General features: G+C 38.4%; 1 protein-coding gene across 5 annotated transcripts in view; it reads left to right on the forward strand.

The window, feature by feature from the left end:
• Window positions 1–24832, forward strand: part of CUL2 (cullin 2) — a 71749-nt gene extending 46917 nt beyond the window's left edge. For all 5 annotated transcript variants that reach the window (XM_019972992.2, XM_019972990.2, XM_070800770.1 and 2 more), the window contains 12 exons: window positions 1648–1772; window positions 3598–3705; window positions 6890–6949; window positions 7629–7757; window positions 7854–7940; window positions 8910–9062; window positions 9561–9638; window positions 13993–14059; window positions 18711–18913; window positions 20712–20813; window positions 23358–23474; window positions 24222–24832. In XM_019972992.2, coding sequence (XP_019828551.1) covers window positions 1648–1772; window positions 3598–3705; window positions 6890–6949; window positions 7629–7757; window positions 7854–7940; window positions 8910–9062; window positions 9561–9638; window positions 13993–14059; window positions 18711–18913; window positions 20712–20813; window positions 23358–23474; window positions 24222–24353 — 1361 coding nt within the window. In that variant the 3' untranslated portion in view covers window positions 24354–24832. The remainder of the gene's footprint in view (window positions 1–1647; window positions 1773–3597; window positions 3706–6889; window positions 6950–7628; window positions 7758–7853; window positions 7941–8909; window positions 9063–9560; window positions 9639–13992; window positions 14060–18710; window positions 18914–20711; window positions 20814–23357; window positions 23475–24221) is intronic.
• The last annotated feature ends 898 nt before the right edge of the window (window positions 24833–25730 follow it).

The following is a 25730-nucleotide window of genomic DNA, read 5'->3' on the forward strand; positions in this document are numbered from 1 at the left end:
ATTAAAATCACACTAAGGTATCAGTAGTTAATCACATTTTGATATAAAATGAAAAAGACTGAAAACAATAAGTGTTTGGAAGTGTATAGAGTAATAGGAACTTGTTATACATCGGACGTAGAGTATAAATTGATGTAGCCACCTTGAAACTCTTGACAGTGAGTAGCCACTAACACTGAATAAACATATCTCTTAGGATCCAGCCATTGCTCTCCTAGGTGTTAAAGCCCCCACCCAAAATGCATGCATACGTGCACAGAAGAATATGTGCAAGCATGCTCACAACAGCATTGTTTGTAATAGCCCCAGTCTGGAAGCAGTGCAGACGTCCTATAGCTGTAGAATGAATAAAGTGCCACACAGATATACGATGGAATGTTAAAGAAGAGTGGAAAGGAACACCTGAGAGCTGCGTACAACTCAGATGAACCTTTTATATTGAACCAAAGAAACCAAACATGAAAGAATTGGATGATCTCGTTCTTCGTTTCAAACAGGCAGATCGAATCTGTGGTGTAGTTGAATAGTGTTGTCATGACCGTGATTACCGTTGTGGAAGAGCAGGAGGAGTAGGGAAGGCAAGGGGGCTTCCTGGAGGAGGTTGTGTCCATTTCCTACTGTGGGTGGTGAGAACCTGGCTGGGGAGGGGGGTCACTTGTGGTAATTCATTGAGCTATACACTTAGGGATTGTATACTCTTCCATATGTATGTTATACTTCAATAAAAAGTTTAAAATAAAATCCACTACACTGAGATGTAATTTTGCACCTCTCCGTGTGAAGATCAAAGCATTTGTTGACAGAGCTCCCGGCTGCTGGGGGCTCTGTCTACAAGGTCGTTCTGTAAGACAGCTTTTGCACAGCAGCCCCACTTCTGGAAATTTATACTATAGATACTCTTGTCCATATGCAGGATTGTTAATTGTAACAATGTAAATATCAAAAGATTGGAAACAACCAAATTCTCATTCGTTGTTAAATAATTATCGTATGGCTGTCAAATGGAGTGTTGCTGCTGCTAAGTCGCGTCAGTCGTGTCCGACTCTGTGTGACCCCATAGGCGGCAGCCCACCAAGACTCCTCTGTCCCTGGGATTCTCCAGGCAAGAATACTGGAGTGGGTTGCCATTTCCTTCTCCAGTGCATGAAAGTGAAAAGTGAAAGTGAAGTCGCTTAGTCATGTCTGACTCTTAGCGACCCCATGCACTATAGCCTACCAGGCTCCTCCATCCATGGGATTCTCCAGGCAGGAGTACTGGAGTGGGTTGCCATTGCCTTCTCCGGTGTGTTAAGCAGTTGTAAAATATGAGGAAAGGCTTTATGTACTCATACGAAAAGATCTTCAAGTTAAAATGTGTCTGCAGTCGCAAATAGTATATGAAATACGCTACATTGTTTATTGAACAAGGTGGACAGAGGGAAGAATATTGCTTGAATGGGTAGGAAACAGCTCTAAGAAGATATTAAACAGCCACAGCATTGCTTTCCCAAGGGAGGAGTACCGGGGGGATTAGGAGAAGGCGGGGGTGGGGGGCTTGTCTGCATATGCTTCTGTAATTCTGCATTTCGAACCATGTATTACCTATTGTATTAAAAATATTCTTTAAACTGTTTGTAAATTTCGTAATAAATTTCTTTCTCCCCTCAGACATGGCAAATATGTATGTCTTACTCCGTGCTGTGTCCACTGGTTTACCTCATATGATTCAGGAGCTGCAAAATCATATCCATGATGAGGGCCTTAGAGCAACCAGTAATCTTACTCAGGAAAATGTGAGTGACATAAGGAACGGGAAGATTTTTCTCTTAATCAGACTATCATGGAGTTTTTCTTTTGACTTTACTGTTTAAAAGCATGAAAGAAAAGTCCTACCATGCTAATAAACGAGACATCTTTATTAAAATGTTCAAACCTAGAATTTGTTGGACATGTTTTAGAATTATCAGTGATTAGGAAATCAGTTGAGTAAGACTTCTTACACTACTGTGTTCATTTACCAATTCTTCGTTAATTTCTCACAGAAAAGTATGTTTGCTATTTCAAAACAGTTGTGTTTCTATATAACTAGCATCTGTGTTTAGCTAATTGTAGTAGTAATGGTATTAATCAGTGATCATATAAACAACTTACAATTTGGTTTCCTTTTACATGTCCTGGGTATGATAGCCCAGGAAGCAAATTTGGATTAAAACTATCTTCCCTAAATACATGCTTACTACCCAAAATACTCAACAGTGATCCTCATGTCCCCAGTTCTTATCTGTCTTAAGAGTTCCCTGCCATTTAAATGAGTTTACAACAAGGTGTCTTTCCTATCAAAGTATGCTCCTGTTGTCAAGTTTTGTTGGATCACCTTCCTTGGTTTTACTAGTAATGGATGACAACTGAGGTAGAAATGACATCATATGTCACTTGTCTTCCCTAAGTAGAGCTATTTGCTCCCCTATGAGGAGTGATCTGTGTATAGACCTTATTTAAAGAAAAGAGATGTCATTCACTCGTGTCTGACCCTTTGCAACCCCATGGACTATACAGTCCATGGAATTCTCCAGGCCAGAATACTGAAGCGGGTAGCCTTTCCCTTCTCCAGGGGATCTTCCCAACCCAAGGCTTAAACCCAGGTCTCCAGCATTGCAGGTGGATTTTTTACCACCTGAGCCACAAGGGAAGTCCAGGAATACTGGAGTGGATAGCCTATCCCTTCTCCAGCAGATCTTCCCGACCCAGGAATCGAACCTGGGTCTCCTGCATTGCCGAGGAATTCTTTACCAACTGAGCTATCAGGGAAGCCCTATAGACCTTATTGACAGGACCTTAGCCGTAGATTTAGATGCATGTCCTGTCACACTAATGCATAAACTTTTCTGTTTTTGTCAAACTGTTGGTTTATATTGTTTAGATCTAATAGCCTGTATTATTTATTAGTTTTCTTAGTTTGTGTTAGTTTTACAGATTCAGAGTGTGGAGTGACATTGGTCATAGAGGCATAGAGTTTAGTGTCACGGCCTGGGAGATGCAAGTACAAGAGAAGGTGTTCATAGGAAACTCAGAAAATGTTAGCTGACTTAGAGGTCTTAGGTCTAACTCCATAGTCATCTCCATTAATAGTGAAAACTCACTTTTGCACTACTAGGTATCTCTTCTCTGTGAGATGTGGAGAACGCTGCTGCTAAACTCTTGAGAGTCTCAGTTTTCACAGATAATACCTTTTTAACCTCTCCCCTCTCTCAGCCGTTAGTGACTTTGAAGGCCGTTTTTGTTTACGTAATCCCCTATGAAATCGATAGGCCTGGTAGTTCTGGGATTGTATCTTGTTACCCTTATGATACAGAATCCTAGCACCAGAGAGAAGTGTGTTTTCCATGGGTTCTTCTGGAAGAGGAACCACAGTCCTCCATTTCTGGTGTTGAGTGACAGCTCATTTCAACACTGAAGTTTTGGATTTTGACTGTCTCAGCTGAAAACATTTTTTGAGGATGTGTGTTGTTTGTAACATTGTTTGCTGGGGGAAAAGTTTACTCTTAAGCAGTCTTTACTAAGCCTAATTGTTTTATCCCTGAACTTCTTAAAATATGGTTTTGTATTTCTTACTTTTAGATGCCAACACTATTTGTGGAGTCAGTTTTAGAAGTACATGGTAAATTTGTTCAACTTATCAACACTGTTTTGAATGGTGATCAGCACTTTATGAGTGCGTTGGATAAGGTAACTTTTCAATACATGTATCTTTATCTATATATAATTCTCCTAATTTAATCATTATTCTTTAAGTAGTTTCAGAAATAGGGCTACTAATTATGAGATTTCTAATCTGTACATGAAGCTTAACCTTAACCAACTTCATAGTGAAAGTCGGAAGTATGTAACTTATAATTTTTAAGTAAATAACTAAATTATTAAATTGAGTGCTTGGATTATATGGGAATTGAATTTCCCATGATTTTTCTGTAAAAGGAGACTTGTTAATATACTAGTACATTCTGAAAATTACATGTATAATTTTAGTATTATTTAGTGCTCTTTTTTCCTTTGAATATAATACTTAGGCTATATTGAAAAATACTTGAAAGAAAAATAAATATATTTTACAAACTTGAATTTAAATTTGCTTACATGTTGTAAAATTTTTTAAAATATAGTTTTATTTTGTCAGTGTTCAGATATTAGAAATAAGTTTTAAAGAGCATCTTTCAGTAGGAACAGGATACATATAATCATTATATAATTGTCACGAGGGATACAAGGATAGGAGTTTACTCTGTATTATATATGAAAAGAATATTAACAAACTACCACCAAAATGCCATGTGTTGTGTCAGGTAGTAATTTTTGGATGTACCGATTATAGCATATATTAAGCCAACTGTATTTTTACTCTATTCAGTTCAGTTCAGTCACTCAGCCGTGTCCAACTCTTTGTGACCCCATGAACCACAGCACGCCAGGCCTCCCTGTCCATCACCAACTCCCGGAGTTTACCCAAACTCATGTCCATTGAGTCAGTGATACCATCTAACCATCTCATCCTCTGTCGTCACCTTCTCCTCCTGTCCTCAATCTTTCGCAGCATCAGGGTCCTTTTCAATGAGTTAGCTCTTTGCATCAGGTGGCCAAAGTATTGGCGTTTCAGCTTCAACATCAGTCCTTATGATGAACACCCAGGACTTACCTCCTTTAGGATGGACTGGCTGGATCTCCTTGTAGTCCAAGGGACTCTCAAGAGTCTTCTCCAACACCACAGTTCAAAAGCATCAATTCTTCGGCGCTCAGCCTTCTTCACAGTCCAACTCTCACATCCATACATGACTATTGGAAGAACCATAGCCTTGACTAGACGGACCTTTGTTGACAAAATAATGTTTCTGCTTTTTAATATGCTATCTAGGTTGGTCATAACTTTCCTTCCAAGGAGTAAGCGTCTTTTAATTTCATGGCTGCAGTTACCATCTGCAGTGATTTTGGAGCCCAAAAAAGTAAAGTCAGCCACTGTTTCCACCGTTTCCACATTTATTTGTCATGAAGTGATGGGACCAGATGCCATGATCTTCGTTTTCTGAATGTTGAGCTTTAAGCCAACTTTTTCACTCTCCTCTTTCACTTTCATCAAGAGGCTTTTTCGTTCCTCTTCATTTTCTGCCATAAGGGTGGTGTCATCTGCATATCTGAGGTTATTGATATTTCTCCCGGCAATCTTGATTCCAGCTTGTGCTTCTTCCAGCCCAGTGTTTCTCATGATGTACTCTGCATAGAAGTTAAATAAGCAGGGTGACAGTATACAGCCTTGGCGTACTCCTTTTCCTATTTGGAACCAGTCTGTTGTTCCATCTCCAGTTCTAACTGTTGCTTCCTGACCTGCATACAGATTTCTCAGGAGGCAGGTCAGGTGGTTTGGTATTCCCATCTTTTTCAGAATTTTCCACAGTTTATTGTGATCCATAGAGTCAAAGGCTTTGGCATAATCAATAAAGCAGAAATAGATGTTTTTCTAGAGCTCTGTTGCTTTTTTGTTGATCTAGCGGATGTTGGCAATTTGATCTCTGGTTCCTCTGCCTTTTCTAAAACCAGCTTGAACATCTGAAAGTTAACGGTTCACATATTGCTGAAGCCTGGCTTGGAGAATTTTGAGCATTACTTTACTAGCGTGTGAGATGAGTGCAATTGTGCGGTAGTTTGAGCATTCTTTGGCATTATCTTTCTTTGGGATTGGAATGAAAACTGACCTTTTCCAGTCCTGTGGCCACTGCTGAGTTTTCCAAATTTGCTGACACATTGAGTGCAGCACTTTCACAGCATCATCTTTTAGGATTTGAAATAGTTCAACTGGAATTCCATCACCTCCACTAGCTTTGTTCATAGTGATGCTTTCTAAGGCCCACTTGACTTCACATTCCAGGATGTCTGGCTCCAGGTGAGTGATCACACCATCGTGATTATCTGGGTCGTGAAGATCTTTTTTGTACAGTTCTTCTGTGTATTCTTTCTACTTCTTCTTAATATCTTCTGCTTGTGTTAGGTCCATACCATTTCTGTCATTTATTGAGCCCATCTTTGCATGAAATGTTCCCTTGGTATCTCTGATTTTCTTGGATTGATCTATAGGCTTTCCCATTCTATTGTTTTCCTCTGTTTCTTTGCACTGATTTCTGAGGTCGGCTTTCTTATCTCCTTGCTATTCTTTGGAACTCTGCATTCAAATGGGTATACCTTTCCTTTTCTCCTTTTCTTTTCACTTCTCTTCTTCTCACAACTATTTGTAAGGCCTCCTCAGACAGCCATTTTGCTTTTTTTCATTTCTTTTTCTTGAAGATGGTCTTGATCCCTGTCTCCTATACAATGTCACGAACCTCCGTCCATAGTTCATCAGGCACTCTATCAGATCTAGTCCTTTAAATCTATTTCTCACTTCCACTGTATAATCATAAGGGATTTGATTTAGGTCATGCCTGAATTGTCTATTGGTTTTCCCCACTTTTCTTTAATTTTAGTCTGAATTTGGCAATAAGGAGTTCATGATCTGAGCCACAGTCAGCTTCTGGTCTTGTTTTTGCTGACTGTATAGAGCTTCTCCATCTTTGGCTGCAAAGAATATAATCAATCTGATTTCGGTATTGGCCATTTGGTGATATCCATGTGTAGAGTCTTCTCTTGTGTTGTTGGAAGAAGGTGTTTGCTATGACCAGTACGTTCTCTTGGCAAAACTGCATTAGCTTTTGCCCTGCTTCATTCTGTACTCCATGGCCAAATTTGCCTGTTCCCTAGGTGTTTTCTTGACTTCTTACTTTTGCATTCCTGTCCCCTATAATGAAAAGGACATCTTTTTTGGGTGTTAGTTCTAAAAGGTCTTTTACCCTATTGCTGGCGACTAATTCCTGTTCTGTCTTCCATTTAGGCCCTTACATCAGTTGTAAATTACAGAGAACCCAAGTCTGTTTGCAAAGCACCTGAATTGGTAAGTTTGATGGTTGCATAAATGTAATCTTATGAAAAATTGTCATTAGAGAATGCAAGCTGAGATGAATGTCAGATTTTTTTTCGTAGCAGTTTTTTAAAAAATTAATGAAATTATTAAAAATAGAAACTGATCAACATTGTATATAATTTGGCATTTGTATAAGGGATGCAGTAGGTCATCTCTGTAGCCTTTTCTTAAAAAATAATTGAAGGAGAAAATATTCCATCTTACAAACTTTGGGTTGGAAAGGATGACTGCTTTAAAATAATTTGTATCGCATTTCATAGAAGCTTAATTTTATCTTCAACTCTAAAGGGAGAATTTGATGACAAATGAAAGCCTTTAAAGGAAGCTTGCTTATAAGGTTGTTGTACGATTTTTAATAAGTATTTTTTAATGTCAATGACATTGCTGCTCAAAACTCACCTAAGTGTTGCATCAAAACCTAGTTACTTATATCAGTGCTCCATCGGATCATTCAGTGTTGATTAGATTTTACTTGTTTATAGTTTTTTTTAAAAAATTCACCCATTGACATGTATTTTAAGTTTTAGTGCATAATTTGAAAACATAAGCTTGAGGATGACAAAAACCCATGATCCTATTTTGCATTGTTACCATGGTGCCTCCTTTGAGAAGGACCCTTTGTAAGAGTTACTGTTGATTTCTATTTGAGCTCGCTAAGTACTGTGACAACTTGCTGAAGAAATCAGCAAAGGGGATGACAGAGAATGAAGTAGAGGACAAGCTCACGAGCTTTATCACTGTCTTCAAATATATCGATGATAAAGATGTTTTTCAAAAGGTAATTTTTGAGTCTGAAAGTTTTATGTGTCAGCTTTGATTAATCTTTGAACTTTAAATCAGAACGGAAATAATCTTTTAATCTTTTTTAATGTAGTTCTACGCAAGAATGTTGGCGAAGCGTTTAATTCATGGGTTATCTATGTCTATGGATTCCGAAGAAGCCATGATCAATAAATTAAAGGTACTGTAGGACTTTGATATGATGTCTTAGAAGTTATTTCACTAGCACACAGAGATGGTCATTTTCACAGTATGAGTAATAACAGGAAATAATTCATTAGCAGTTGACTGGTTAAATGTAAAGTGTAGTTTCATGTTCGCACATGCAAATGCTGTATTAAAGGACAGAGTCTCTATATGTTGATATAGAATCATCTACAAGGTATGATTTGTATTACTTAGAAACAAGCATACCTAAAATATTCCTTTAAGTACAGGTTTTGTGGAGGGCATTTGAATTTCAGTTCACTTTTATGTGATTTTAGTTTACACAATGATGAGATAAGCAGTTGCTGATTCATATTTATTCTGAGTTATTCAATAGTTGATAGTTTTCCTGTATAGCACACATTGAATATGCAGTCCTTTTCAAAGATACCAAAAATAACTTTTAATTTTTAAAGATAATGTTAACAAAGCTTTTTATATCCCAAGATTAGAGATCCAGATTTTTTGACCTGATGATCACAGAGTTTGGAATAATTTCAAAGAAATAGATTTCTTCATTATTCAGCTGATAGTATTAAAAATCTGCCTCAGTGTCCTCCTTATAACATTAACACTGGCTCAAATATTCCCAGTTACCTTTCATGTGTATTCAGTGCTAGTGTAAACCTTCTAAGGTATCTTACAGTAATGAAGCAGTTTTTAGTGTTGAAATGACATACAGATTTATAGAAAAGTTGCTGTTTTAAATGGAAATTTATTTCATGAATACTTGTTTTCATTCACTCATTTAATCGACGTTAAAAAAAAAAAGAAAGGAATTTTTGAAATATTTAGAATCTCTGTTTTGCGTGATGAATAACGTAGGCCTTCGGTGTGAGTGTACAGGCCAGATCTTTGACCAGACACATAGCAGTAGCACATTCTTAATAATCAGTATGGTTTATTATTTTTGTTTTTAAATCTTTAAAACTTTCTTCTACAGCAAGCCTGTGGTTATGAATTTACCAGCAAGCTACATCGGATGTATACAGATATGAGTGTCAGTGCAGATCTCAACAATAAGTTCAACAATTTTATCAAAAATCAGGACACAGTAATAGATTTGGGAATTAGTTTTCAAATATATGTTCTACAGGTAGGTGTTTTATTGTGGACATTTACTAATCATTTCTGATACAGAGGACTGATTAATAGATGGATGCCTGATTGCCTTTCTTTCAGTCAGAGGGTTATAGCTTCTGAAGTTACATGTTACGTTGATATGGAATGAACTGTGCCCTGATAGTCATGCTGATGGGTTTTATCAGCATTTGAAGGGAGGAGAAAAGGTTGTTGTAGTTGCTTGTGGTGGTGGTGTTAGTTGGTGTGTCGTGACCAGCTCTAAAGATCCCATGGACTGTAGTCTGCCAATGTCCAAGGGGTTTCCCAGGCAGGAATACTGGAGTGAGTTGGCATGTCTTCTCCCGGGGATCTTTCCGACCCAGGGATCAAACTCAAGTCTCTTGCATTGCAGGCAGATTCTTTACTGCTGAGTTACCAGGGATTCCCATTGTAGTTACTTGCATCATTTTATAAACATTCACTTTCAAGTGAGAGGTGTATCTATTTAACAGTTTTACTCTTCTCCTTTTAGGCTGGTGCATGGCCTCTTACTCAGGCTCCTTCATCTACATTTGCAATTCCCCAGGAATTGGAAAAAAGTGTACAGATGGTAAGTGGACAGAAGATATATTGGAAGACCAAAGGAATTTTAATAACTGTCTTCATGTTATATCACTTTAAATATTTCTTCAAAGTCTTAAGGGCTCATGTGATGTAAAAACATAGTCACAAGTTATGATTATTCTGCCTTGTAGGAAGAACGTAAATGATAATAGTTTCTAGTTAACGCTAAACTAAAACAACTTGGTGGTGTCGGTTCTTTGTCAGAACGTGTCTCTCACTCTTAGTAAATCGATTATCTGTCATGAGTAATTCTAAATTACAACAATGTTGATGTTAGAAGAAAGTTTTAGAATCCAGGACTGAAAGCAGTCCTCTTCTAATTTTTCGCTTGAATGTGGAGCCGTTTTTATAATTCATTTATCCTTTATAATGGTTATTTTTGTTTCTGGGCTATAATTTGTGTAAATATATAGCAAATGGGAAATATTCTAGGAAAAAAAATGTATTGAAGATGGAAAATATAAGTAAACATGGTCTTAAAATGTGACTGAATAGAAACCTGAGAATTCTAACCTAGAGCGTTTTCAGAGACTGTGGAGACTCCATTGTCGGCAGCTGTTGAGCTATAATTCATGTACCATATGGCTTAGTCATTCCATAAGGCTGCTGTAACAAAATACTGCAGCTTAGGTGGCTTATAGACAACAGATTGATTTCTCATGGTTCTCGAGGCTGGAAGTTCGAGGCCAGGATGACAGCATGGTGGGGCAAAGGCCCACGAAGGTGACAGACTGTGACCTCACGTGGGAGCAGGAGCTGGGGAGCTCTGTGGGATTTAATGCCTTAGATGAGGGGATCTAAGCACCTCCCAAAGGCCCTACCTTGAAGAACCATCACATTGGGCATCAGGATTTCAACATACAAATTTGGGGAGACACATTCAGGCCACAGCACTATACAATTCATGTAACATGGACACTTTCAGTGGTTTTCAGTATATTCACAGTATGTTCATCAGCACCATTAATTTTAGAACATTTTAATTGTTTAATTACCCTGAAAGAAACCCCCTACCCTTTAGCAGTCACTCTTCACCTTCACCAGCTCCCTGCCCGCTCCCCAGCCCTAGGCAGTCTGCTTTCTTTCTCTGTAGATTTACCCGTTCTGGACATCTGTTGTAGTGCTATGTCATACATGGTCTTTTGTGACTGCCTTCATTCATTTTGCAGAATGTCGCGGTTTATCCATGTTTTAGCCTATGCCAAATACTGCCAAATAATGTTCCATTGTATGGAGTCACCACATTTTATTTACTCATCCAACATCAGTTGATGGGCGTTTGAGCTGTTTTGATCTTTTGGGTGTATAAGTCATGCTACTCTGAACATTCATGTACAAATTTTTGAATGGATGGATGTGTTTCCATTTCTCTTCCAACTGACCCTTTTTGATTCTCTAACTCACCAAACAAGCCTTCTTATTTCTTGATTGGATGGAAGTTTAGGTAGCTTTTTTTTTTTCTAGCAAAATCTTTATTATCCTTTTCATTAACTTTTTATTTTATGTTGGAGTATAGCCAACTAACCAGAGCTTCCCTGGTAACTCAGCTCTTAAAGAATACACCTGCAATGCAGGAGACCCTGGTTCAATTCGTAGGTTGGGAAGATCCACTGGAGAAGGGATCGGCTACTCACTCCAGTATTCTTGGGCTTTCCTTGTGGCTCAGCTGGTAAAGAATCTGATTGCAATGCAGGAGACCTGCATTCGATTCCAGGAAAAGAAAAAGGCTACCCACTCCAGTCTTCCGGCCTGGAGAATAAGTGGACTATATAGACCATGGGGTCACAAAGAGTTGGACATGACCAAGCAACTTTCAGTTTCACTGCCAACTAGCAATCTTGTGATAATTTCACCTTCATAGCCGATTAACAATCTTGTGATAGTTTCAGGTAAACAGTGAAGGTGACTCAGTCATACGTATACATGTATCCAAGAGGCTTTCATTATCTTTCAGTAGTCTTTTATTTGGGGAATAACTTGAGCTTGTGAACCTCAAGGTATGCATATGTTATTTAAAATGAAAACGGAGAGAGTTGCCTGGAAACATACACACTACTATATGTAAAACAGGTAGCCAGTGGGAATTTGCTCTACGACTTAGGGAGCTCAGACCAGTGCCCTGGAGGAGTGGGATGGGTGAGAGGTGGGAGGGGGTTCCAGAGGGAGGGGACATATTTATACTTACAGCTGATTCATGTTGATATATGGCAGAAACCAACACAATATTGTAAAGCAATTATCCTTCAGTTAAAAATGAATAAATAAAAATAAATTGAAAATGATACTTCATTACACTGTTTCCTAGAGAAGTTCACAATGTGCCGTTTGAATCTTTGAATTACGTATGTTTTTGTTTCTTTCAAAATAAGGATTATAAATCAAATAACAGTGTAAGCTTTGGGATCATAAATCCTGGTTTTACATATTCTGTCATTTACTGTGCTCTGTGACTCAGGGCAAATAACTTTCTAATTTTCTGTTAACTGATGATACTAATACTCAGAGTGCTGATATGAAGATCAAGTGAGATGTGTAAAGTAAGTACTCAGTAAAAGATAGCTGATAGTAGTTAATGCTAACACTGATGATAGTGGTAACAGCAGGCTAGCATAATGTGAACAGTCAGGTATATTTTAAGATACCATGCATAAGGTAGACTTAGAAGACTGACCGGCCCCTCACCTTTAACAGTCTTAAAACTTATTTCTTCTTAAGAGCCTACTTTGCCAGTTGAAATTAAAGGAGAAGTTGGGAGCAGAAATAGTAATAGTTTTCTCGTAACTTTGTCATTCTTTTCTTTCTCCTTGAAATAATTATTTTCCAGTACTTATTGGAGTACTGGAATAAACCCCTTAAACTTTGTTTATTAACATATGACCACCCCTAGGTTCCAGTGTCCTTACTTACAAACAAAAAGCGAGTTTCTTTCTGACTGTAAAATCTTGCTTTCAAGAAAATTGTTTTCTCCATTTGAACTTTCTTTCAGTACCAGTAGAGGGAGTTTGTCCTTTTTTTTTTTTTCCTGCTGCTGCTGCTGCTAAGTCGCTTCAGTTGTGTCCGACTCTGTGCGACCTCATAGACTGCAGCCCACCAGGCTTCCCTGTCCCTGGGATTCTCCAGGCAAGAACACTGGAGTGGGTTGCCGTTTCCTTCTCCAATGCATGAAAGTGAAAAGTGAAAGTGAAGTCGCTCAGTCGTGTCCGACTCTAGCGACCCCATGGACTGCAGCCTACCAGGCTCCTCCGTCCATGGGATTTTCTAGGCAAAGTACTGGAGTGGGGTGCCATTGCCTTCTCTGGGCTAGTAAGTCCAATTTCAGTATCATTTTCTCACTGTAGATTATGTACTAGCTCTTTAAAAAGAACTGTCTACTTTTTGGACTGATGTTCCACATTCAGTCAGAGGGAGGAATTTTTTTAATATCAAAGCTATGTTACTAGAATGTTTAATTTTCCACAGTAGTATCAACAAAAGGATACAGAGTCAAGACTGATGCTTTGCTTGTATTAGTGTTTTACTGTATGTGGAAGTTAAATCATGGTGGTCACTTTTGGAGTAACTGTTGACACTAGTCAACCAGTCCCTTCAACAAGGGTATATGTTATAGGAGACTAGAGATGAAGGTATGATTTTATTATTTATATTTTCATATTGAAATGTGCACAGTAATGTTTTTCGCTTAGTGCTTTATTGGCTTCTCTGGTAGCTCAGCTGGTAAAGAATCCACCTGCAATGCAGGAGACCCTGGTTCTATTCCTAGGTCAGGAAGATCTGCTGGAGAAGGGATAGGTTACCCAGTCCAGTATTCTTGGGCTTCCCTTGTGGCTCAGTTGATAAAGAATCTACCTTCAATGTGGGAGACCTGGGTTCGATCCCTGGGTTGGGAAGATCCCCTGGTAAAGGGAGCAGCTACCCACTTCAGTATTCTGGCCTGGAGAACTCTGGACAGAGGGAGGAGCCCGCAGGCTACAGTCCATGGTATCACAAGGAGTCTGACATGACTGAGCAACTTTCACTTGTATTTATAAAGTTCAAATTGATATCATTCAAAACAGTAATTTCTGAATTTATGCAAAAAGTCAGATTTGCAGGACTGCGGTTTGGCCGTGAAAACCACAGACCGAGTTGTAAGTGAAAAGGGCTGGTCTGATATTTGCATAATCTTTATTAGGAGCTTTTATTTTGCGTTTTCTTATCTATAAAATGAGTAAATATACTCTGTGGGCTCTAATGTCTTTTTCTAACATGAATTTTCTTTTTGCTTTTTTATTGTAGTGATAGCCAAGTAAGTTAGGTTGTCGTAGCTGAAAATAATTTGATTCCTTTTTTCTTTTTTACAGTTTGAATTATTTTACAGCCAGCATTTCAGTGGAAGGAAACTTACATGGTTACACTATCTTTGTACAGGTAAAATGCATTTAATTATATCTAGTTTAATGAAATTTACCTGATAATGATTATGTTAAAATTTTGGACAGAGATTTCTTAGAGCCTAATTATAGTTGTCTTTTTTTTTCTTTTCTAATTATAGTTTTTAACCTTTTCTTCTTCATCTACCTTTCTGGTTACCCTTAAAGCAACAATAAAGAAGTCCACATGCAGCACTTTTAATAGTGTGCTGCTGATACAGAATTTCTGAATTTTATAATGGTTTCCTACATTTCTGTAACAAACCACTTTTTATAGATATTTGGAATTTTATTTAGAAACCCAGACTTGATGAGTCAGATACTCTTAAAAAACCTGTTCTTTCTAGATATGCCAGACATCCTCAGAAAGTTCATTAATTATTACAGCACCACAAGGAGACCTAACCATTTGATTTTTATTTGTGGTACTGTAGTGAACTACTGTAGAAAATGCTTTTTCCAGAATGTCCCAATTAACTTCCAGTACTTCCCAGTTTTAGAAAAGTTTAATCAAAATCTAATCATTTCCTTAGCTTCTTCCTGGAACAGTGGGGTCGACTTATTGGAAAGTAGAATTAATATTTTGGGTGGTGAGAGCTTGTATGTAATATTGCTCTGAGCTGCCTGAAGATGTGAGCCAAAGCAAACACTCAGAATTTTGTCTACTTTTGCTAAAGCTATGCTTTGAAAAGTGCATTGAATCAACTTTCAGTTTGTATAAGAAGGAAAGGATATCCATGTATGTTAATGTCTCTTAGAAATAATACAGGAAAATCTGATTAGTTGCCATACCTTTGTCAGGAAATTGACTAGAGAGATTTCTGGTGGCTCAGTGGTAAAAGAATCCACCTGCCAATGCAGAATATGCAGATTGATTCCTGGGTTGGAAAGAGAAACATAAGTACCATTTATTTGATTACTTTATATTTGAAATACGATGTCTCATTATGTTAGTAATGCATATTAGTACGTAATAAATAAGCATAATGCGGGAGACCCAGGTTCGATCCCTGGGTTGGGAAGATCCCCTTGGAGAAGGAAATGGCAACCCACTCCAGTACTCTTGCCTGGAGAATCCCATGGATGGAGGAGCCTGGGGGGCTATAGTCCATGGGGTTGCAGAGAGTCGGACACGACTGAGCAGCCTCACTTTCACCTTTGCTTTCAATACATATTTATACAAGTGTATCTTTAGTGAACAAGCTGAGCATTTTAATTTTTCAGTTGTTTGTGAAATAAAGAGATGTTTGCTGATATTCTTAGTATGTGGTCACTTAGTAGTTGGCTTTTAGTTTTATACCTGTTGTGAGTTTTTATATTCTCATTTAGTAAATTGGTTTTAAGGAACAATACATTGCTGGACCAGTGTTTTAATGTACTTGAATTAAAGTTACTTTTACTTTTCCTAAATATCTTGGGGAGTTTAAACTCTCTTTGCAGTTACCTCAGCAGTAATCAGTCCATCTCTTCAAGTAGTTTTAATGAGGAACTTAACTTTTTGATGTTTGGAAACTAGGTGTATTAAGATATTGGTGAGAATATCTCTTCGGGGGTCCTGATCACTCCTGGCTGGAGCATCCACTGGTGATCATGGCTTGAATCGGGTTCTTACTCCTGGTTGCAGATCGATGACACTCTGTCATGCACTCAGCAGTTTAGCAGCTGACATTGTTCTGTAAGGAAAAACTTTCCGCTAGAGACTAGGTTGCTGATAGGTAACAAGGGAGAAACTCAGATGAAAGTGTTTTGAGAGTTCTGCCTACTGTTTATTCTGGCAGCTGTTAATATCGCTTGAATTATGGTTGGCTAATTTTTCAAGTATGTGTGTATCAGAGTGTTTTATTCTAGTTTGGAGTCTCTCACAGTTTCTCAGCCTATTCTAAAGGTTAAATGACCTCTTTGTCATTCTCCTTTCCTGTTTACCCAGCAGTAATTAAGTGAATCATCCAGATTTCGGGTTTTCTTCCCTGTCCCACATGCTCCTCACCCTTTCCCCAGTCTTTTCAGCTCTGAGAGGAGTAACAAGAGAATGGTGCTGGAAAAAGTGAGAAGTCCATGTACCCCTGATACTAATAATGTGTGGAAAATAGCAAGAAAACTAACAAGTTTTCATTTTTTCTCTAAGAGTTGCAGATTTGATATCAGTGAATACTTTGAGCCCTTAATTGCGTTGTCTCCTGATGCTCTCTGCGTTCTTGTGCCAGAGACTCACTCTGTTTCCAGACCCTTGGCAGTACGTTGCAGCATCTTTGACAGCTGGGTGATGGTCCTAGCTTAATCATCTAGATGCTTGAGGCATTATTTTATACTTTGTTTCTGGGATATGATCGAGCAGTCATTGCACAAATGGTCTAATGCCATTTATGCGGTTTATATTTTTGCCTCTCACCACATTTCCTAAACTTTAATGTTGAGATGAAGCTCTTAAAATGCTCTTTATACTAATTGTTAGTAGGACAATCCTAATGGTAATATTCTTAAACTCTATGTGAATTGGATATTCCCATTAATTATTAAAACCTCCTTTTGTGGAAATTCAGAGATTAGAATTTTTTTTTTTCTCTAGATGTTCAAATAATTTTGAAAAACATTTCTGAGTGTTAGTTTTTTTTTTTTAAAGTTGAGGCAAAGTACAAGTTAGAATAAGCATATCTGTCTGGTGATAGATAGTAAGTTGGAGAATTGACTTATTGCCTGTAAATTCTTTAATTATATAATGAATGAAATATATATTATTAAATAATAAAAGAAGCACAAAATCTTGACCAGAGTTGCTAATTATCACCAACAGAGCCTTTGGGGTAAGTTCATGTAAAATTCAACTTTCTTGAGTTAAAATGTAGAACCCAAAAACCAGATCTCATACTGATTTAGTTTATAAGTCAGTAAAAGTCAAATAATGCAGGATGTGTATGTGGTGTAAGAGAAAGAGAAATGCAGTCACTAAACCCCAACTTTGTGCTCTGGGAAGAGATTCTTTGATTTGTAGTAACCGTTTCTTGTGTTACAAGTGCGTATCTGTTTGACAGCAGTGTTGGCTACAAGCTCTTCGGTGAGCTCACCCACCACCCCCGTGCCCCCAGATGGATAGAACTGTAGTTGACCGAAGCCTGATGTGTTTTTACAGCTCTCAGGGTAGTGTAGGGTCTAGAACATTTTTATTCCATCAACTGTTTCAACAAACTTGTTCAGTTGTGTCTGGCTCTTTGTAACCACATGGCCTGTGGTCCATGAAATTCTCCAGGCCAGAATACTGGAGTAAGTAGCCTTTCCCTTCTCCAGGGGGTCTTCCCAACCCAGGGATCGAACCCAGGTCTCCCACATTGCAGGCGGATTCTTTACCAGCTGAGCCACAAGGGAAGCCATATGGCAGAAAGCAAAGAAGAACTAAAGAGCCTCTTGTTGAAAGTGAAAGAGGAGAGTGAAAAAGTTGGCTTAAAACTCAACATTCAGAAAACTAAGATCATGGCATCTGGTCCCATCACTTCATAGCAAATAGATGGGGAAACAATGGAAATAGTAAGAGACTTTATTTTGGGGGGCTCCAAAATCACTGCAGATGCAGCCATGGAATTAAAAGACGCTTTCTCCTTGGAAGAAAAGCTATGACTAACCTAGACAGCATATTAAAAAGCAGAGACATTACTTTGCCAACAAAGTCCATCTAGTCAAAGCTATGGTTTTTCCAGTAGTCACGTTTGGATGTGAGAGTCAGACTATAAAGAAAGCTGCTTTTGAACTGTGGTGTTGGAGAAGACTCTTGAGAGTCTCTTGGACTGCAAGGAGATCCAACCAGTCCATCCTAAAGGAAATCAGTCCTGAATATTCATTGGAAGGACTGATGCTGAAGCTGAAACTCCAGTACTTTGGCCACCTGATGCGAAGAACTGACTTATTGGAAAAGATCCTGATGCTGGGAAAGATTGAGGGCAGGAGGAGAAGGGGATAACAGAGGATGAGATGGTTGGATGGCATCGCCGACTTAATGGACATGAGTTTGAGTAAGCCCCGGGAGTTGGTGATGGACAAAGAGGCCTGGCGTGCTGTAGTGCATGGGGTCGCAAAGAGTCAGACACCCAGTTCAGAGCAACTGAACGGAACTGATTTCAACAAAATAATGAATCTGCCTGTTTGTCTCTCCTCACATTTGTGTTTGTTTCTAGAAGATTACTGGGGAGAAAAACTTAATTTATGAGACAAAATAACATTGTTATAGTTAAGCAGAAATTATGCTTTAGCCAGAGCTGCAATAGAGGTGTCCTCATAGTCATGAACCTTCCCTGGGGTAGACCAGATAGACACACAGGAGGCAGTTGTGGTAGCAGACTGTCTTCTCTTTTTGTCTGTTTCTCTTCCACCTCCACTTTTTACTGTTTTTTCTGCCCAGGTCTTAGCTTTCCTATTAACTGTTTGATAGCTTAACTGTGATTATATTGGATACCCCAGACTAATATCCTTCCACTCAATTCTCCCTCGTCCCCCATCCCCTCAGCAAACAAATGCTACATTGCTAGCAGGAATAACTTTTCAATAATTAAGTTCTTGGTTCACTCTTTCAAGAGAAAATATTGGAAATAATTATTTATCAGGTAATTTTGGAATGCTTCTTTGAGTGATCAGCTTATTGTCACATTTTGTCTTAATTATAGGTGAAGTTAAAATGAACTATTTGGGCAAACCATACGTAGCTATGGTTACAACATACCAAATGGCAGTTCTTCTTGCCTTCAACAACAGTGAAACCGTCAGCTATAAAGAGCTTCAAGACAGCACTCAGATGAATGAAAAGGAACTGACGAAAACAATCAAATCATTACTCGATGTGAAAATGATTAACCATGATTCAGAAAAGGTATGGGGTAATACTTTAAGAAATTTAAGTATTATAAACATTAAAGCTTCATGGGACCTTTGCAGTCTTAAAAGTAAGGTTATAATCGTTAATGCCCTTTGTACTTTGTAGCGCTTGAAAGCCGCGTTACTTCAGGCTCTTTCAGTGTCTCAGAGAAGGCTCCGTCAGTTGGTACTCAAGTGCCCTTTGTTCAGTTTTATTTGAAAATTATTTAAGAGTTGGCATCAGAAGGATTCTGATTAATTGAGGCTTTAAAACTGTAGTCTGGGTTTCAGGAGCCTGCTCCCGGAAGTGCTGGTGTTTGTAGCGGGCGTGATGGCGTCAAGGTTACTCCGTGGATTTGGAGCTTTGGCCTCCCAATTTAAAAAAAAATAAAAATAAAATAAAACTGTAGTCTGTCATAAACTTTTCTGGGCTCTTCTGTGTGTTTAGTTAATGTTTGATTACATGGTTCTGTGATAGGAAATGACAGCTTATTGATATCTATTCTGTGCGTATTTACAACGTGTAACTCCCGTCTCCTGCTGTCACTCTCACATTTAATTTTAGAGTCCTAAACTCTAGGATTCAGCTCAGCCCCATATAGTTTTAGTGTCTGTCCTGGGACTAGCAAGCTGATAGTACATTTCTTTTTTTCTTTATAACTTTTTTCCCCTAGTAACATGTTTTTGTTTTTATAGTATCTCATAGATATTTGAATAGTTAAAAAAGCAACAGATGTGGGTTCAATCTCCTGTTTGAGATTATCGTGCCTGTAAGGAAAACTTCTTGCAAATGATGTTGTGTTTTTATTCTACTTCATGGCCTACACCAGTTCATCTTGCTAAAGATGACTTTTGTAGCCTCTGAATGGCATGCATGCTGTAATTCAAATCAAGCTTTTCTTAATTTTGAGAAATGATTAGTTTTTCTGACTTCAGAAACTCAGCAGAATATTGAATTAATAAAGTTTTAATTAAAAAGCTTTTAAGCTTAAAATTTAAGTTTAAATTTTTAAGCTTAATTAAAATGCTTAAAAAGGTAAGTATTTTTCTAAACATATTATATATTTTTGCTGCTCAGTAATGTACAAAATAAATATTGATAGATATTATGCACATTAAATGGGAAATACAAAGCTGTCATTTCTTTAATAGACTTTTTGTGGTTATTACTGAGGAAGTGCCATCTGCCAAGTGCTCCATGGTCCTGCTGGTGGAGAAATTCCAGTGTATGACAAAAGTGGCTTTCTTAAGCTCAATAGAGCTTAAGAGCTAAAGATTGGCTTAACAACTTCCACTTGAGAAAAGACCACTGGCTTCTGGCAGAGTGGATAAAATGTGCATTAGGGGGTAATGTCAGAATTACACTCGGTGGTAGGGAAGTGAGCTTGTGTGCCATTGAAACCAATTGGCTTCTATCATTAGGTTATTTTTAATTGGTATTTTGTTATTGTAATAGTATTCAAAAAATTTTGGTTAATTCGGTTTTTCAAAATGTAATGGAAAAATTATGAGCCTTGGTATTTAATAAAAATTAAAATGTTAAAATTCTGCTAAACATTGGGCCAGAAAAAGTTTTGCTGAATCTAAGCTGATTAAAATTCTATCAAGTATAAAATTAGGAAAGAATTGTTTTCTCTTTCATGATTTGACAAAAGACAATTATTTTCTCTTAAATAATATTTGTAATATAAGAAATTATGAGAGTTCAGTGTTTTTTGCTTGGTCATTATTTAACTTCATGGCGTGTTATTTGCAGCAGTTGTTATTTGATGATTTTATTTTTATAAGTGTAAATGAATTATTTTTAATTATAGGAAGACATCGATGTAGAATCTTCATTTTCATTAAATATGAACTTTAGCAGTAAAAGAACAAAATTTAAAATTACTACGTCAATGCAGAAAGACACACCACAGGTAAGTGCTTTCTGATGTCATTTCTTTTGTAAATATTTAAGCATTGGACTTTACAAGCAGTAACATTGAGACCATTGCAGAATTTTGCACATCAAAATTAGGATACATCTTTTCTGGTTTATTCTTTCCATTGACTGGCCTCACAAACAGTATTTAGATTTTAAAAACAGTAGTATAATCTTCGGAGAAGGCAATGGCACCCCACTCCAGTACTCTTGCCTGGAAAATCCCATGGACGGAGGAGCCTGGTAGGCTGCAGTCCTTGGTGTCACTAAGAGTCGGACACGACTGAGCGACTTCACTTTCACTTTTCGCTTTCATGCATTGGAGAAGGAAATGGCAACCCACTCCAGTATTCTTCTTGCCTGGAGAATCCCAGGGACAGAGGAACTTAGTGGGCTGCCGTCTATGGGGTCGCACAGAGTCGGACACGACTGAAGTGACTTAGCAGTATAATCTTAGGAAAAAGGTGTCATAGTTTAGTCATATTTGCCCTTTTGTTTTTTCTCCCAGTTTTATTGAGATATAATTGCCATACATCACAGTATAAGTTTAAGCTGTACAGCATAATGACTTGATTTACATACATCTTGAGATGATGATCACAGTCGGTTTAGTGAATATTGATCATCTCATATAGAGACAAAATTAAAGAAGTAGGAAAAAAACTTCCTTGTGATGAGAACTCAGGATTTACTGTCTTAACCACTTTCATGTATAACACACAGCAGCATTAATTATATTTTTCATGTTGTACATTACATCTCTAATACTCATTTTATAATTGGGAGTCTGTACCTTCTAACTGCCTTCATCCAATTTTCCTCCCCTCTCCCACCAACCCCTGCCTCTGCTAACACCAAATGTGATCTCTTTTTCAATGAGTGTGTTTGTTTTTGAAGTATAATTGATGCTACGTTAGTTCCTGTTACACAACATAGTGATTTAGATCACCATGAGAAGCCTAGTTACAATATATCACCATACAAACTTACAACATAAATTTCCCCACGCTGCACATTTCATTCCCAAGACTCATTTATTTTGCTGCTGGAAGTTTATACCTCTTCCTCTCCCTCACCGATTTTTCTCTTTCCCCCATCCCCCTTCCAACCACCTGTTGATTCTTTGTATCTGTAACTCTGTTTTGCTATGTTTGCTCTTTTTTTTTTTTAGATTTTACATATACATGAAACCATGGAGGCATGTCTTTCTCTAACCTGTTTCACTCAGCATAATACTCTCTAGGTCCATCTGTGTTGTCACAAATGGCAACATTTTATTTATTCCTTTTTTATGACTGAGTAATATACCATTGTGTGTCTATACACCACATCTTTTTATCCATTCTTCTATTGATGGGCACTTGGATTGCTTCCATATCTTTGCTGTTGTAAGTAATGCTGCAATGAACATAGTCATATTTGCTTTTAAGTTTTATTAAAATGTATGGATTCGTTTTGTATTCTTTTCTACCTTGAAGAAATTTCTACCTTGAAGAATAATGTAATCTCTCATATTTTTCATTCATAAAATAAGGGAAAGTTTTGCAACACATTTCTTTCAAAGAAAAACTGTTGAAAATGCCTTCAGACTTCCCTGTGCAAATAAACTGCATGGAGATCATGTTAATACTCAAACTGTGATGAGCTCGTAGGTCTGGAGTAGAGTCCGACCTGGGGTGAGCCAGTGTGCACCGTGAACTTCCGCTGTGGATGTGGTGGTTCTCGGGCAGCCTGTTCGTGTCACTGGGGGTTTCCTTATTGCTTCCCATGTGCCACCCTGACCTTGGGCTTGAGGCAGGTTGTGAAGGTCTCAGATATGTCAGACGCCTCTGGGAACTTAACTCCCCCCCGAGGTCAAATGTTAATCAGTTGCTATTCAGTTTGACACCTAAAATGGTCAAGATCGCATGCCTATAGGCAATGGTGATAACATGTGCTGTTGTATTTTATCTGCTGTGAGATCCCTGTTAATGTGGCACTGCCTGCTTCTGTGCCTTCCCACCATTGTCTTCCCTTGACCTCCACTGAGAGAGGCCCTTCTGGCCCAGCCTTCCTGGCTTCTCTGCTTGAGTCAAATGGAGCCCTTCCCAGCTCTTGCCCTTGAAGCCTGATCCAGTATCCACTTGGAGCCAGTTGCTAAAGTCTGCAAGCTTTGTGGTATAAGTGTTTACTCACTCATAGGTCCATGGTCTTGAGACTTATTACTCTCAGTAAGTAACTTATGAGTTCAGTGTCGTAAGGAAGAAATGCATTACTGAAGTAATGTGTCACTTAAGTTCTACTTTCTTGACTATTTACACTGAGTACAATGTACAGTAGTGTTCATTTTTTAAAAAATAGCCTCCCCACTTTAACTTGAGAAATTATATATAACTTATAGGTATTCTGTTGGTAATGGTTATGTTATATTGGGCACATAATTGTATAGTTTGATTCTCAGTATTGATTGGAGATTTATTTAAACTCACAAATAAAAGGAGTTAAAAACAAGTGCAATGACTGAGGGTCTCCTTTGCTTTTTATGGGCTTCATAAAACAGGAAATGGAGCAGACGAGAAGTGCTGTAGACGAAGACCGGAAAATGTACCTCCAGGCTGCTATAGTTCGTATCATGAAAGCGAGAAAAGTACTGCGGCATAATGCCCTTATTCAAGAGGTAAAAGGGGAACGTCCTGAAGACTTCTTGGCAGAGGGTATTAGAATTAGGCATGTTTCTTTGTGAAGATGATACAGAAACCTGTGACTCCTGTATAGCATAAAGAAATGCTTTTTGTTTCTGAAGGGGAACAGTGCTCATAAATCCAGTATTAAATTCACGTTTAGATTTAGAGGTCTGAGCCTCGTGTCCATTTATTGAAGGAGGTCGACCGTGTCCACCACTCACTCATTCCTTGAATTCGCGCGTCTCCCGTTTGGTGGAGCACTGTGCTAGTCGCCGTGGGGTGCACACCAGCTCAGGACATGGCTTCTGCCCTTTGGGAGTTCAGTGTCGTAAGGAAGAAATGCGTTACTGAAGTAATGTGTCAGTAAATATAAAATTACACTAATGTGCCACAAAGAAAAGGGATATGGTACAATGAGAGTGTACACAGGTCTTGACTCAGGGGGTGTTAGGGAAAGCTTTCTTGAGCAGGTGTTCTTTCAGCTAAGAGCCAGAAGTTGCGGAGGGATTAAATGGAAGCTTGAGGGCGTGTATGAATAAATTAATTAGTTTGTGGTTTGATTTAGTATGTTATTAGGTTTGGCTGTATCTGTACCCTTCACCGTTTAAATTCCTTCATAGCCTCAACGTTAAGACTATTCCCACAGTTTGCATGAAAAGGTATTTTTGTGCATTGCATCAGAGTTGAACGAAGTGCTCCTGGTGAGAAGAGCATTTTTATCATCCGCCTCTCTCCCACAGGTGATTAGCCAGTCAAGAGCTCGGTTTAACCCTAGTATCAGCATGATTAAGAAGTGTATTGAAGTCCTGATAGACAAACAGTACATCGAACGCAGCCAGGCGTCCGCAGATGAGTACAGCTACGTCGCCTGACGCGGCGTCCTCCAGCGTTGGTGTGAGAGGTCGTTGCCGTCAGCGTCCGGTGTGTCCCCGTGGGAGAAGGCAGGCCTGTGCCTCCATAATTTGGTCATTTGGCAGCCCCTGTTTCTCTGCTGTTTACAACATCACCAGTGCCACGTCATGAGCGTCAGAGAAGATGCCTAGAGATATTTCAAGCTCATGTCATTATGACATTTCTTAAAACTTTATTAAAAAAAAGGATGAGTGAAGTATTGCTGAAATGTGGAAATCCGGCTGGGTACCATGCTTTTTCTCCCCTTCACGTTTGCAGTTGATGTGTTTGTTTTTTTTTTTTTAATGTATCTTAAAGGACATAAGATTAAAAAAAAAAAAACCTAAATATTGTAATATGACAGATAACCTAATAATTGTATCTACATTAAAATGACAAACATGATATTGCTGCTTGTCAAATAAAAAAATAAAGAAATAGAATGCCTTTTTTATGTGGATGGAGTATCACAATGCTCAGAAATGTCCGTGAGTCCTCGTGTTCCTGTTTAAATCCTACATGAAAACGTCTCAGTTATTGTTTCTGAATGCCTTCAGCATAAAGGATGCGTTCAGCATAAGTGATGCTTTCTTTTTATGGATTAGAACTACATTGGATGTGAGCCTCGTGAGGAGTGAGGCTGTGATTCTGTTCGAGTTTCTGGTGGTGTCCTGCTGCAGCGCAGAACCGTGAGCGAGGGGACTGCGGGGACCCCGCGTCTGGCTTAGAAAGCGCCGTCATTCCCAGGCTGTGTTACTCCTGTCTCCGAGGTGCATCAGTTCTAATGAGGTCTGACGCCCCTCTGCTCCTTCCCTCCCGCTTCCTCGGGGTCGGAGGTCATCCTGCGGTACCGGTACCGGTGTCTGCCTGTGCGTTCCCCCCGTACCCCTGCCTGCCTGTTACTCTCCACCTCCTTCCACTTTAACACTAGATTCGCTCCTACATCACAGATACTCTTAGCAATGCATAACCTAAATACTTTTTTTTTCTGTATAGTGCAGTACACCAGGTGCCGCTTTTATAGACATGAAAGTGCATTATTTTATGTGTATCAACAGCAGTATTAGAATGCTCTGGTTGATTTCCATATTTATTATCTACCCTTCCTCCACCACTACACACACATTTTTTCTTAAAAGCTGATATTTTAAAGCATGTCCTTCGTGGATCATTTCACTTGCAATACTTCAGTCACAGAAAAGGCCTGTAGGAAAACACAACCATAGTTACTTTACTACACTTAATAAATAATAATTACTTAATATCATCTCATATATGACTCGTATTCCAGTTTCTCTTATTATTGCCAAAGTGGCTTTTTCAGTTTTTTTGTTTGATGGTACTTTTTCTAACTCATG

The sequence above is a fragment of the Bos indicus genome, chromosome 13, assembly GCF_029378745.1.
Source record: "Bos indicus isolate NIAB-ARS_2022 breed Sahiwal x Tharparkar chromosome 13, NIAB-ARS_B.indTharparkar_mat_pri_1.0, whole genome shotgun sequence".
In the NCBI taxonomy this organism is placed as follows: Eukaryota; Metazoa; Chordata; class Mammalia; order Artiodactyla; family Bovidae; genus Bos; species Bos indicus.